This window comes from Moschus berezovskii, chromosome 15 (assembly GCF_049115385.1).
Source record: "Moschus berezovskii isolate FMDL1 chromosome 15, NW_MosBer_1.0, whole genome shotgun sequence".
NCBI classification, from domain to species: Eukaryota; Metazoa; Chordata; class Mammalia; order Artiodactyla; family Moschidae; genus Moschus; species Moschus berezovskii.
The window spans coordinates 2,220,999-2,236,369 of NC_142474.1; the positions used below are offsets into that span (position 1 = coordinate 2,220,999).

A 15,371-nucleotide genomic window follows, 5' to 3' on the forward strand; every position below is an offset into this window, starting at 1 on the left:
CTCTCTCTTCAGCTCTCATCTCCGCTTTTCCTCTGTGTCCCTGGGTCTCTTTTTCAAGCAGATTGTTTCCTAGAAATGGTGATGGTTCTTGAAGCCCCAGGCTTTTATCTTCACAGCTCCCAGCTCAAAGGAAAGGGAACAGACCTCTCTCTTGGTTGTGTTAGCAAAGCTTTGAGATCAGCTCAGGTTTAGCTGTGTTTGCCAGCCTGAACCAATCCCAGCAGCCCAATCAAACACAATGCTCTGGTTGGCCAAGTCTGGGTCACGTGTCCTTGTCCAAGGGTGAACTTAGCGTGTGAAAACCGCAGGGAATAAACCAGAGAGAAGAGTGGTTCTCCAAGGAAAACCCAGCTTCCAGTTCTAGAAGAAGGAGTAAAAAATGCTTGCCAGGGAAGCAGTCATCAATGGATGAATGATCAGATTGGTAAACAAATGTCCCCATTGTGACCTCACACCATGAAAAGTATTTACACATCTTTTCTTATTTTTTTCCATCTCCCCCAGGACTCACAAGCACAGACCCTATCCAACCTTTGAACATCTAACCTATTCATTCACCTGCTCCTCACTAAAAATGCACTTTGTTTGAACTTGCTCTAGACCTCGGACCCCACGGAGAAGGTGGTCGCTCCGCCACAGCCGGAAGCGGCAGCTGCGGGCCAGAAGGGCAAAGAGGGCCCGTCCAAGGACAAGAAGGCAGCCGCAGAGACCACCAAGCAGAAGGCCAACAAGCAGGAAGCCAAAGAGCCGGCCCCGGGCGTGGAGCCGGCCGCCGTGGAGGCGAACTCGCTGCCGAACGGGGACAAGCCCCAGAAGAGACCCGAGAAGCGGCGGCAGTCCCTCGGGGGCTTCTTCAAGGGCCTGGTGGGTAGACGGGGCGGCTCCCCTCTCTCTCGGGACTTTTGGGCCCCGGCTGTGGGTCCCGCCTCCAGAGGTGACCGGCTGGCCGGCCACCAGGTGGCCGGGCCTTTGCAGACAAACCCTGAGCGCCTGCTGGATACCGGGGCAGAGAGGCTGGTGCCTGCGGGCAGGGAGATGCTGACGCGGGGCGGGTGAAAGGAGCTCCGTTTCGGGCCGTGGGCAGCTCAAGCCGGCAGTGCGGGCTGTGCAGAGTACTGACCCACTCCTGCGTGAACAGGAAAGCTATTAAACTGTTCAACGAGAAAATGCTGGACCCTTGCTTATAGCCTTCATGGACTGTTCTGCTGCTACAGTGCAGACATGGCCATAGAAGGCCACAGCAGAATAGTCAGGCAGGCAGCACACTTCTCTGACAGCCTTGGAGAGCTGATGGAGCTTTGGCACCGTGATGCCTGCAGAGGTGGTGAGCAGTGGGTAGACACTAAGTCTAGTTCACGTCACCCAGCCCTTTGTCTGAGGCCAGGCTTCCCTGCATTCATCACCTCTTTAATGATGGCAACATCCTTTTGGGACAGAAATGCTTCTTCCTCAATTCCTCCAAGTCACAAGACTCCAACGGTGGTGGAGAAGAAGGGAGGGCTCTCCTGCCACTTTGCAAGGAGCCAATCAAGCCCCGAGGGCTTCCAGGCTGCGCACCTTTCCCCGGGGGTTGCCTGACCCCTCTCCTGAGAGGGCAATGCCAGCAGCAGGTCCATCACCAGTCAGGGAACCATTGCCACCTTGTCACCTACAGAAAAGGAGCTTATAGCTGCCCTCAGCCCCACCCAGCCCAGCCTCCGTCCCCAGAAGCTACACCGCCAGCCACCCCCCATGTGACCTTTGCCCTCCTGGTGACATCCTTCATTCTGGCCCCTTCCTCCTCCTACATCTGCTGCTTGTATTCAGAGAGAAAGCAGCCTACTTGGTGTTACATGAAAACTTTGCAGAGATACGTTTTGTGAGAAAAGTAAACAGCCCGTACGGTTAGAAAGTGAATAGAGGGTTGAATGAAATTAGCTCTAACTGTGGGCGGTTTTCTACACGGCGCCCCGCCCCCCCGCCCAAGTACTGTTCTTAGTGCATCATAAGCCAGGACTCACTTTGTCTTGGGAGAACCCTCTGAGATAAACGTCATCACCTTTATTCTAAAGATGAGGAAACCGAAGCACAGGGAGTTCAGTCATTTGTCCAAGATTTCACAAAGCTAGCAAGGAATATACACAGGCACGGAACTCGGGCAGCTCACCTGAGACTGCTTGTCTTACCGACCACCCACGAATATGGCGTATTTATTTAGGACAACACCTGGCATAAAGTGCTAAATAACTGGTGAGTGTTGTTGATATTACAGATCTTCACCTTCTTTGTATTTCCTCCAGGGACCGAAGCGGATGTTGGATGCTCAAGTGCAAACAGACCCCGTGTCCATCGGACCAGTGGGCAAATCCAAGTAAACAAATCTTCACGGCTACCATCAGGTTCCGCCACCGAGATGTCTCCTTCTGACTCCATCTCCCCCCCAAACCCTCTCCATGTGTATATTTTTTCATCTGATGGCCATCCAGTGAAAGTCTGCCTCCGAATTAAGCCTGAGCTGTTGTATATTGAGGTGTATTATTTACGTCTCTAGTCCAGTCTTCCCTGGTAAATAACTGTAAAGATGGCTTAGCAGGTTAGCTAGCCAGGTCCAGAGATGGGTACCAAGCAGGGTGGGGAAGGGGCAGAGGACTGCATTCTGGTTAAGTTATGGAAAATGGCCAGGGGCAAGTAAGTTGCAGAAGGGAAAAGACTGCTGGAAGGAATTAAGCTTTGTGTCAAGGCGTGCTCATCCTCGTGGCTTGAAGAGGAGAAGCGAAAATCCGTTTGTTTAAGTTCACGTTTCAAGGAGGCAGAACGTGGGCTGTGTGTGGTTGGGAGGTTGCCAATTTTCTGGAATGGAATGTGTGGGGAATGACAAAGGAATGAATGAGAGTTGTTTTTCAAATAGGGTCCTTGAACGTTATTGACGAGAGGGAAAAGACTGACTGGAGAGGACTTGACATGATTCGGGAAAACAATTGCTTTTTGAGGCTCAGTGACAAGGGCGAGGATTACAACTTCAAAAAAAAAACCCAAACCAAATAAAAGACGTTGCGAGCTTATTTTTGCAACACTAGGGGGCGCCAAGGTCTCCGTTTTCGTCCCGCATCCCGTATCCCTAACAAAGATTTGGTCTGCGATCTTACATTATTAATGTTTCTCAGATGGCTGAGGGGCTTGCTTCATCTGTTCTGTCTGACACTTATCTCAAGTCTGTCTGTAATTTCCTAATGTTCTCAGGATGTGCTCTGATAAAACCCTCCCATAACCCCAGTTAATAATAAAAAATTTACAGATTATTCAAATACCTGAGTTTTTTTTTTAATACTTGTACAGAGGACTAAATAGGACCATGGTGTATTACAATGTAGTTCAAAACCTAGCCATATGATCGACTGATATCATGTATACTGTATCTTTTTCTGATTTAATAAAAAAATGCATTGACATCTGAACGATCTTTTAATTAATGTTCAGCTTTTAAAGCAGGCCTCGCGCTCTGTATCTCAGATGCCTTTGTCCTCCATGTCAGAAAATCGATGCTCCCCCTGCATCTTATTTCCTCTCCCAGATCGTCCTCGATTTCCTCACACGTGGGCGTGTGCACATACAGACGTGTGCACATGTATTTGCACATACACACACACGTGTGTAATATATACACACTGCCTCTGGCCACACTGACAGAGCAGAGCCTGACCCAGAGACTCAGTGCACGTGCTAGCCTGAAGGCCGGCTCCCAGAGGAAAGGGAGGCAGGGGCAGTGTCTGGTCTCAGCTGGAGTGGAGTTTCGTTCCGTCTCCCAGGGAGACCTGGAGCAGGACTCATACCACAGAGTTGGTTCTGCCTATAGACAAGGAGGCTGGCCTTTGTCCCCTTGTTGGTGAGTCATGGACCACCCTGGGCGGTGTTGAGCCAGGCAAACTTCTACAGTTGAGCTGAGCAGCTGGGATCCCTTGGGCTGGAGGTTAAGAGTCAGTCGAAGTGTCCACAAGTGACACATACATCCAGGTGTGTATTTATACCCACAGATGCACACACACTCAGGAACATGTGTTTCCATACAGGAACAGAGACGCATGCACACGTTCACAGGCTTACACAGGCAAACGGACACCTGTAACTGACACAGAACCACGGGCACCCACGGCTCCACTGTGTGTCCAGTCCACCGCACCGTGGTTAGAAATAACACTGAACGCCTGCTCCTGAGAAGTTGATACCTCAGGCAAATAAAGCTTTGGCTTGGGCAAAAAGGACTTTGGAAAATATGTTCAGGACAAAAATATTTCCCCCCCAAATTTGGGAGGCCCTTGGCTCCTAGGACCCGCTGGCTACCAGCTTGGACTGGCTGCACCTGAGGGCTCAGCTTCCAAAAAAAGACCAGAGGCTTTTACCTTGGGGTGGGTTTGGCTTCTTCAGCCCTCCTGCCCAAACCTGGAGATTCCTACTGTTTGTGACTCACCCAGCTGAGAATGACCTCATGCTGCTTCACGTCTGCATGCTTAACTTGGCCCAAATCAGGGGAAAAAACCCTCTGGGGAAGACCTCAGTGGGGGTTGACTTTCCCTCCATCATCCCCATCACAGCACATGGGATGATTCAGGGCAAACAGGTAGCTGGTCACTGCTTTGTCTCTAAACACCGCGGGGGTTGCCTGGTGTGACCTTTGAGCTCCGGCCATGCCAGTCTGTTGAGAAAGGTGACAGTGTTATTTGCAAGTTTCACCTCACTGGACACAGGGGCTTTTTGCCCTGATGAGAAATGTCTCCAGGGCGAGACTGACTCACTAATGCCAAAGGAGCCCTCCCACCCCGGAAAAAAATTTTCAAACTTTTAAAAAGAAGTTCTCTGCTGAGAATCTTAATGCAGAGCATGCCAACGGTTTCTGTAACTAGTTTCCCATCCTCCTGGCCAAAAAAAGAGAGAAATTGCTTGTTCTGTTTTTAAGAAAACTTAAGCCAGAGAGGACTCTAAAAATTATTGGGGAGATTCTAAAGCCAGTTGTAGCCTGCAAAGCAAGTTAAAATTCCGTTTTTTTAGTTTGGTGGGGTTTGTTTGGTTTTGATTGGAGAACCCATTCCTGACACATTTGCAATAAATACTAATTTCCATGCTTCCTGTTGGATTAGGGGTGAGAAGAGTAGCCACTCCCAAGTGAGTGCAGGAAAGCTCCGGGGACACAGATTCCCAGAGGGACTGAAGTTCTTTAAACTACAGTGCCCAGGAATGCCCTTTGGATAGCAAAACCACCCACAGTAAAATGTTAAGAACACCCCAAAACAGAAAGAGAAATTAGCACCTGGGGGAGGGGCAAAGGTGCCTTTTTGAAGCCGACAGACTCATTAACTTATTATTTGTTTTTAGGTGCGCATGGAAGTGTCTTCTCCTGTGTCAAGACGTGGCCTTTCCAAGAATTGGGCTGTTGAGCTGAACTGGCCCCCATCAGGGAAACAAAAAGCAACAACAGAGAAATGCTGCTTGCCAGCTCCAGCCAACGGCGACATCTGCACTGATATCCGAAAAAGGATCCATTCAAGTCATGGTTGTTCTCAGCAGCCCCTGAGGTCTCTCATGAATTCATCCTGGGGAGAGGGGCACATGCCACCCAAGGAAAATGCCGAAAAGGGAAGGAAGTGAGAAAGAGAGCGGAGTCCTTGTGGTTTTGTTGTGCCCCCCTGCCCTTTAAACAAATCTTCAGGGATTTGCACACACACACAGCCTGTCTAGCTGCATTGTTGTTTGTGTGCAAGCGGGTGCACTGGGGTCCCATTTAATGAGACTCCAACAGGTTCGAATCTGCGCCTTGCTGGCTCCTTCTCAAAGTGCCTGGAAGGGAGCAGGCCTGATAAGCAGCATTTCTTTTGTCAAAGAATCCCAAACTGTTCTTAAGCCTTACAAACTAGAATCAGCTCACCACGCTACCTGAAAGAGGAGGAAAGGAAGATGATTGCCAGTATTAACTCACCCAAGTTGCAAATGCAGGGAATGCATTTTGCAGAAATCTAAAATGATTCTTATCGGCTTTTAACTATCCTCCCAAGCCCTTTCTTGGCCTTTTATTAATAAAAAGGCAGTTCTCACGGTGAGTAGAATGAAGCTCCTCTCTGGTCTAGATCTTGTTCATTCTATCAGTGGAAATCAAGTGACACCAGCTACCACCCCCAACCCCAGAAATTACGGGCTCCATTAGGAAGAAAAGGAATTACTTACAGAGCAGAAAATTCTGTAAATTTGTAATTCAGATCTTTAGCACTGGCCTGAATGCCCGTCAGAATCCAGTCCTTGCCATAAATTGGTTTTCAGAGGAGCTTAACTCTTTCATTTCCCTCTCTTGGAAAGCCACTCACTGGAGCCTCTTCACCCCCTGGCCCTTTAACTAGCCATTGCCAGTGCCTGGATAGCAAATCAGGGCAATTTTATGAAAGTAAGGCTAACAGTTGGGCTTCCCTTGTGGCTCAGATGGCAAAGAATCAGCCTGCAATGCAGGAGACCTGAGTTCCATCCCTGGGTCGAGAAGATCCACTGGAGAAGGGAAATGGCAACCCACTCCAGCATTCTTGCCTGGAGAATTCTATGGACAGAGAAGCCTGGCGAGCCACAGTCCATGAGGGCACAACTGAGCAGCTAACACTTTCGCTTTTACCAGGGCAATGATACAACATCCTTACATTATCACACTTGATGGTTTATCGGCTGCTTTTTGACTAAGTTACCCAAGTTAAAGCTGCGTGCCCCTAACTGAACTTAACTGCATCCTCTGTTGTATTTCACTGTGAGAGGGAATGGTGTGCACTCTGTGGCTTCCTCCCCTCCCAAAGATGCATTCCTTAACAAAATGGCCCCCAGCTGGATCTAGCCATGACTGCTCACTGCTCACGCGATTTCTTCTCCTTGAAGGTTTTCTATTTAAATCTGGCCACAGGAGGGAGTTCCAAGACCTGGATCCCAGATCTCTAGCCTGGCCCTTTTCTCTGACCACTGACCAGGAGGTTGGGCTGAAGCAACTCTCAAGAGTGCGTTTGTTGGGTAACTCCTAGAAAGTGGTCAAGTTTAATAATGAGAACTAGGGTAAGAGCGCCAACCTGGTGAGTCCAGGTCCCTGTGATTCTCGGTCCCACCAACAAAGGTAAGGTTGGTTATTGGTTGGTTTTTCCATTTTTATCAGCTCAGACTTAGAAGTTTCAGAAGGGTAGTGTGATTGTAAACGGTTAAGCGGGTGTCACTGCCAAGCATGGAAGTCACGCTCACACCTAACGAGAGGAGAGGGCAAGTGACTTTACCCTGTCAGTTTCCTCCCTAAACAGGAGAGTAATAATAGTGCACAATTCTTGGAGTTGCTGCGAGCGTGGATTGAGATGGAGCAAGGCAAACCCTCTGTGCAAAGGCTGGTACATTAAAAAAAAAAAAAAAACAGTACAGGAGGGCTGTTAGAGCACCAAGCACCTGAAAACTCCTACTCAAGTCGGCTAGTTAATAATGACAACAACAGTAGGGGTATTCATCATTGTATGTGATAGGTGTTTGGTCACAACCTGGCTCTGACCCTCTGGGACTCAGCTCTGCCATGTCCCAAGTAAGTCGACTTCATCAGTGCCAGACAAGGGAATTACAGGGTCACGGATCAGTTTTGATTTGTCATTTCCGTGAAACTGCTATTGAAAAGGTAACTATGATGAGGCAGTAAGCAATAAAGCGACTGTGAATATCAGTATGTTTAAAGTCAGCCATTCCCCAAGCCAGCCAGGCCCCTTCAAGTTCCTGGTAGGGCTTGAGCAATTATGACGCCTGCCCTGAAGACCAGGGTCATTAGACTGTGAGCCCATCAACATCAGGGACCTTCTTGTCTCATTCACTGCTCTATCATCAATGTACAATGCCTGGGCACAGGAAAGGCTGAATAAATAGCATCTGGATGGGTACGTGGATAGATAAGTGTTTTAAGGCCATGTCCATTGGAAAGAGGGCCGCCTTGTGCTCTGGCTTGACTTCAGCTCCGAGTGTTGATCACTCTAATCAGCCTTCCCTCCTCAAGTGTCCGACTGAGTGGCCCTCTAAGCGTGGTTCCAGAACAACCTGCGTCAGCTGAGAACCAGTTAGAAATGCAAATTGTCCAGCCCCACTCCAGACCCAGGGTGCAGCCTAGCAATGTGTGTTTTCACAAGCCCTCCAGGTGGCTCTGATGCAGGGAAAATTAAAAACCACTGGTCAAGGTTGAGCTCTGACTTCACTGAGTGTCAACCAAAAAAAGACCAGTTCTGAATGTGCAAAGATAATCACAGCTACCCTTGGAATTTACTATACAGGTCCGGTATTGTGCTTCACAAGAAGTCCCTTGTTTACTGGCCATTTTACAGGTGAGGAAAACAAGGTTTAGAGGGGAGAAGCAACTTAGCCTGCAGACACACAGGTCAGAGCCAAGGCTGCAACCCAGCTAAGCTCTTCTTAAAGGCATATTTTTGTGTCTGTGAGAGATACAGACAGACACAAAGACAACTGTAATATACGCAAATGCAGGGCATGGTGGCGCTTAGAGGCAGCCCCTCAGCGCTAACGGGGATGGGGCATGCCGTTTCAGGAGGTGACGGTGGAACTAACTCATAAAGAATGGCCAAAGGGGCTTCCAGCAGAACGGAAGTGCAAAAGGCCAGTGTTTCCAGAGGGAATGGCAGGTAGGTCGGCACGGCTGGAGTGAGGCTGTGGGGAAGACAGACGGTGAAGGCTGGACGGGAGGGAAGACCACACCAGCAGGGACACGCAGAAAGGAGCCCGCACTGAGAGCTTGAACCTTCTCCTGTGGGCAGTAGGGAGCCAGGGAAGAGATCTGAGCGGGAGGTTACAGAATCAGATTTGCACTTTGGTTGCAGGTGGATCTAATGCAAACTCAATTCAACTAATATTCCCTGGATACCTTGAGTGACCTGAACTACCAGACACCATAAAGCGTCATCATTTGACTTTTAAACCTCTTCACAGGGTATAAGAAATACTCAGATAAAACCTCTAAATGGCTTTGGTCCTTGAAAGGATGCTTGAATGCTTATTTCCAAGTGCCATATGTGTGAGTTTGGAATTCAGCCCCATCGTCCAGCTGATTACCCACATCTATGACCCAAGGCTGTGAGATCTTCAGTTACTTTACCTTAGTTTGCTTCTCTGTAGAATGGAAATAATCGGGGAACTTAGACTTGATGAGAAGAGTAATAACACAACGCATGTATAGCTTGTTAGTATAGTGTGTTAGTTGCTCAGTTGTGTCCAGCTTTTTGCGGCTCCATTGACTGTAGTTCACCAAGCTCCTTTGTTCTTGGGATTCTCCAGACAAGAATACTGGAGTGGGTTGCCATTTCCTTCTCCAGGGGGTCTTCCTGACCCAGGGATGGAGTCCAGATCTCCTGCACTGCAGACAGATTCTTTACTGTCGGAGCCACCAGGGAGAATTAGACAAGGCATTTATAGCTTGTTAGTAGAATGCCTGGCAAATAAGTGCACAGGAAGCATGTTGATGAGGATGCCCAGCACATCTGCCCAAGGTAGAAGGTATGTCTTCTCTTTCAAGGGCTCAGAGTCCACCCAGTCCTTGCCCTTAAGCTGCATCCCTGTCTTTCCCTGTCCTGGTAACCTGACTGTCTGGCTCATCCAAGAAAAGAGAAAGAAGGAAGGGAAAACATGTTGATTTTCCCTGGTGTCTGTCCCATTTGAAAGTAAAGTAGAATTGAGGGGAGGGGTCCCAGGTCTCCCTTTAGTTTGCCTTGGTTGTATCTGTTTGTTAGCCATGTTGCCATAGTAGCAGATGCTGTGGCTGCCTCATTGGTCCTCAGTCCGACTCTGAGTTCAGCCACAGCCCTGATAACTTCCCACTTCAATGGTCCCTCCATTATTTGCTTTCCTTCTTGATGGCTTCCTCCAGGGGCTGTGGGAACTTGTTCAGTCCACATGCAGGATTCCTGGAAATGCCTGAAAGTTCACGTTTCCAGAAGCACCCTCAACCAAGGAGGGATGGAATAAGACAGATTAATAGCTCAGCTTCTCCATATTTAAGGGGATCTGCTGCACGTTTCCACAGGCGTCCCCAGCAAGAGCCCACAGTAGTAACACACTCACAAATACACCCTTCCTCATTTGTGCTCCCTGGGACCCCTTCCCCAATAAACGACCTGCACGCAACCTCTCGTCTTGGTCTGTATCTAAAGCACGAACATCTGTGTTTCCCTCAGGCTTTCATCAGGGGACCTAGCTTTGTGCCAAGTCATTTAACAGAAGGGGGGTTAATATGGCACTGGTTTCAAAGGTACTGGAAGAACTGACAAGGCAACCGTGTGACAAGGCAACGATGCAGAGACAAGACCCCGAAGGAAGCCTCGGCTGCCGTTAGGGCCACACAGACAGCAGGGGGGGTTTGGTTGAGACCAGGGAACCTGTGGTCCTGGGGGAAAGGGAGAGCCCTGTGCGGGGAGGGGAGGACTGCCTGAGTGCGGCTGGGGTGGGGGTGGGAGGGGGTGGGGTGGGGCGTGGGAGCGGGGAGGAGAGGGGCGGTTCGGAGGGTCAGCCTCCAGAAGCGCTGCTTCTGTGCTGATGGGAGGAAAAACCGTCTGGGTGCCAGTGCCTCCCACTGGCTGACCTAACGAGAAGCCACTCGGCTTCTGTGGATCCTGGGAAAGGTAGTCTGAAGGCAAGCGTGGAAAGAGCAAGTAAGAGCGAACAGGCAAATGCCCAGCACAATCTGAGGTCCTGCTTTGAGAGAGAGAGAAAAACAAACCAGGGCGCAGCTTTGGTTAGGGCCCCACCCTCTCTCTGGATCTCCATACGTGAACATGTATGTTGCGGTCCCTGTGACAACCAGGTCCCCTTCATTACCTTCAGGACAGAGTAGACGTTAAGGATGCAGGCTCTGGTCCAAAGGCCAGGTTGGAATTCCAAGTCACTTCCCTCCCCACCTCGCTTCCCCACGCGTAAAGCGGAGCTGATGGTGGAAGCCCCCTCGCGGGTTGCACGGGCTTTAAGGAGACACCCTGCCTGCTGATGAGCCTGGCACATCGTAAGGGCCTAATAAAGGTTCACACTTATCAGGACACTGAGTTTCAACTGTCATTTGGGTATCTGGACACCCGTTAAAATTCCTGCTGGAACTTGTTTCTTCTCTTTACCACTCCAGCCCCCAGCTTCAGGTCTAGAATCCGAGACTCTGCCTCCAGTCTCGACTGCGCTGCCACTAAACGACGAAAATAAAACACCGAAACACATTGCCACTTTCACAGAAGCCCTGCCAGGACCGAGGAAGGAGCAGCCCTTCCCTACCCGCATGGCTCACAACCCTCCCTCTCTCGGCCAGTCGTTCACAAGTAGCTTAGCAGTTTTGAGGATACAAAAACAGGAAATTGTGCACCAGTCCTGACTAAAGCTAAAAACGCATGAGCAAACCCTTCATTGTACAGATTTCTTCAGCTTTCAGAAAATGAGGGCCTTGAAAAAATCAGGTCCCCTGGCCAAGATCTCTGGATTTGCTTAATCATTTCCTTTGCAAATGTGTAACTTTTTTAGACATGAAGAAGAGATGGTGAGAAAGAGGGAGGCGGGAGGTGAGATGTTTGAAGTCAACCACAAGACAAGACAGGAAATTCTGGAATGGGGGTGGTGGTGGTGATGTTTCTTTCATTCTTTGGTGCCACAGCAGTCTCTGAGAGCAACTCTGGGAAAATGACCAGAATAGGAGATTTTTATTTTTTTGCTGTTGACTCTGACTCAGAGGGAAATGTAGGCATCTTCATTCAGGGGATAAATAGAGATCATCAGAGCCAAGAAGACTCTGGCTTGTCCCCATCTGACCCTTTATTTGGGGTTTCCCAGGTGGCTTGGTTGTAAAGAATTTGCCTGCCTATGTGGGAGACTCAAGAGATGTGGGTTTGATCTCCAGGTCAGGAAGATCCCCTGGAGGAGGAAATGGCAACTCCAGCATTGCCTGGGAAATCTCATGGACAGAGGAGCCTGGTGGGCTACAGTCCACAGAGTCACAAAGAGTAGGACACGAGTGAGCGCATCTGCACGACCCTTCATGTGACACAGCAAACGTGTTGAGAGCCTCTTCTATCCTTGTCATTACAGATACAGGGAGGAAAAAAATTTCACAGCTGCAACTCCTGCTAATGCAGCTGTGACGCATATAAAGCAGAAACCCCCAGATCCAGAAGGAGAAATAGACTCACAGTCGTAGTTGTCAGCTTCACCTTTCCTCTACCAGGAACTGAAAAACCAACAAAGGCAAGTTCAGTTCAGTTCAGTTCAGTTCAGTCGCTCAGTCATGTCCGACTCTCCGCGACCCCATGAATCACAGCACGCCGGGCCTCCCTGTCCATCACCAACTCCCGGAGTTCACTCAAACTCATGTCCATCGAGTCAGTGATGCCATCCAGCCATCTCATTCTCCGTCGTCCCCTTCTCCTCCCGCCCCCAACCTTTCCCAGCATCAGAGTCTTTTCCAGTGAGTCAACTCGTCTCATGAGGTGGCCAAAGTATTGCAGTTTCAGCTTTAGCATCAGTCCTTCCAATGAACACCCAGGACTGATCTCCTTTAGAATGGATTGGTTGGATCTCCTTGCAGTCCAAGGGACTCTCAAAAGTCTTCTCCAGCACTACAGTTCAAAAGCATCAATTCTTCAGCACTCAGCTTAGTAGCAATTAAAAAAAAAAAAATGGCCAGCACTATTTATACACTTGGTTTAATCAATGTTTATAGAACAAAGCAACCAATAACTGAAAAATATATACTCTTTCTAAAGTACACATGGAATATTTACCAAAACTGACATGTGCTGGCCTACTGAGTAGGTCTCAGATTTAGAAGGTGGGGTGGGCAGGGTTTGCTGTTGGATTGGATGTGAAGATCAGAGAAAGGCTGGTGTCAAGGCTGACACTTAAGGACTTGCTGCTCTGAAGTCAAGAATGACTGGTTCATGCACAATTAGCATTTTGGAAAGATAGGAGTGTACGTGTGTGTAGCACTCATAAGACAGGAGTATTTCTATGTGTGAATCAAGGCAGGAATGAACCTGTGTCCAACTGAACATGAAGCAATTATTCAAACTTGATTTCTGGAATATTCCCAGAGTGAAACAAGCTCCTAGTTTTATCACTATCTTCTCAGTTTAAGTATTTGCTTGTCTTGTGAGCTGAGTAGGCATTATCTGTTTCAGTTTGGAATGGTGGACACAAAGAAATAACTCTTTAAAAGTCCCCTGGTGTTGACAAACACTTCTGAAAAAAATGAAGTGGATGACCCAATTCCTGGCCTCCTTTATCAAAGAGGGATTGGTTTATTCATTGACCAACTGAGTATCAGTTGTGAGTCTGGGTCTGGGAGAGTGATAAGAAAAGCAGAGAACACTCCAGGATGTCTGAGGAGGCAGCCACTTGCAAGGCCGAATATCAAGGAAATCTCACGTGTGTAGCTGTGTTCCATACCCTTGTGTGATAGGTTTGAAGTAGTAATCAAGAACACTCTGGGACTCAGTTCTCCTATGAGCCATCTCTAGGACACTGGGCTTACGTAAAACATCATATCTCAGTCTCTTCACTGTAAAATGGCAGTGATGTTATTGATAAAACCATCACTGTAGAAGTAAACCAGAGCAAATTCATAGCCTGCTCAGAGCAGTGCCTGAGATTAAGTTAGCACAAAATCAGCATTTGCAACTCTTATCACTATGCTGCTTCAAATATTTTTTATCCTTTTAAAACAAAATACTGAAAGCAAATGTTATTTACAGATTTCCCTGTGTTGGACAATCGCTCCTTATAGCTCACTCCGTACATAGTGGTTCGTGCCTCTCGCTCCCCACCCTGGACTCTCCTGTCCCCTTCCCTCTCCCGACTGGCAATCCCTACTTTGTTCCCCATTTCTCTGAGTCTGTTTCTTTTTTGCTATATTCACTAGTTTATTTTTAGATCTTATATATAGGTGGTGGTGTGTATATATATGTACAAATATACCATATATATTTGTCCTTCTCTGTCTGGCTTATTTCATTTAGCATAATACTCTCTAAGTCCATCCGTGTTGTTGCAAATGACAAAACTGCACGCTTTATTATGGCTGAGTAGTATTTCATTGTGTATAGTTATACCGCATCTTCTTTATCCACCTGTTGTTGGACACTTAGGTTGCTTCTGTATCTTTGGCGTTTGTAAATAATGCTTGTAATTATAAACCTTGCACTGGGGTTCGTCTGTCTTTTCAAACTAGTGTGTTTGTTTTTTTCAGATATATGCCCAGGAGTGGGATTGCTGGTAACTCAGTTTTTAACTTTTTGAGAAACGTCCATGATGTTTTCCATAGTGGCTACACCAGTTTACATTTACGTTCCCCCCACAGTGTATGAGGGCTCCCTTTTCTCCACATCCTTGCCAACATTTGTTATTTCTGTTCTTTTTGATAACAGACGTTCTGACAGGTATGGGGCTACCTCTCACTGTGGTTTTGGTTTGCGTTTTCCCTGATAATTCGTGAGTGTCTTTTCATGTGCCTGCTGGCCATCTGCGTGTCTTCTTCAGAAAAATGTCTGTTCAGGCCTCCTGCCCGTTTTTAATATGGTGGGTTTTTTTATGTTGAGTCAAATGAGCTATTTATATATATTTAGGATATTAACCCTTTATCAATCATATCATTTGCAAATATATTTTTCCAATTCAGTAGGTTGTCTTTTTGTTTTGTTGATGGTTTCCCTTGCTGTGCAAAACTTATAAGTTTAATAAGATCCCATTTGAAATCATATATGTTTCAATATTAGGGGAGAATAAAGACAAAGAACACATGATAATCCCATCTTCCTGACTCAGCCTTATTTTTACATACTCCCTTCAGATTTTTTTTTATATAGATTATTTCACAGTTATGAAAGTAACTTGCAAACAGCAGGTGATTAATAAAATGCATATTGACTGCCTGACTATCCAGTTCAATGCAAACTATTTTGTATTATGCTTTGTTCATGTGGCCAAGTCACTTCAGTTGTGTCCAACTCTTTGTGACCCTGTGGACTGTAGCTCACAAGGCTCCTCTGTCCATGGGATTTATCCAGGCAAGAATATTGGAGTGGGTTGTCATTCCCTTCTCCAGGGGGTCTTCCCAACCCAGGGATTGAATTTACAACCCTCTTATGTCTCCTGCATTGGTAGGCAGCTTCTTTAACACTAGCGCCACGGGAGAAGCCTGTGCTTTGTACACAAGTTATATGATATGATGTGATGTTATAATTATTGTGTGTACATTCCGCTCATGTTTTTTCATGAGATGCATGGTTATAATCTCTATGGCTCTAGGATTTCTTGTGTCAGTGTGCAAGCTTGGCTAAGCCATTTTTCTCTGCTGTACTGTCGTCTGTAGAATTACTACAGAC

At 47.6% G+C, this 15,371-nt stretch overlaps 1 protein-coding gene across 5 annotated transcripts in view; it reads left to right on the forward strand.

Moving 5' to 3' along the window:
- Nucleotides 1–3,410, forward strand: part of BCAS1 (brain enriched myelin associated protein 1) — a 104,708-nt gene extending 101,298 nt beyond the window's left edge. For 3 of the 5 annotated variants that reach the window (XM_055393876.2, XM_055393869.2, XM_088843615.1), the window contains 2 exons: nucleotides 601–864; nucleotides 2,280–3,410. In XM_055393876.2, coding sequence (XP_055249851.2) covers nucleotides 601–864; nucleotides 2,280–2,354 — 339 coding nt within the window. In that variant the 3' untranslated portion in view covers nucleotides 2,355–3,410. The remainder of the gene's footprint in view (nucleotides 1–600; nucleotides 865–2,279) is intronic. The other 2 variants (XM_055393852.2, XM_055393863.2) reach the window with 2 other exon arrangements.
- Nucleotides 3,411–15,371: the final 11,961 nt, after the last annotated feature.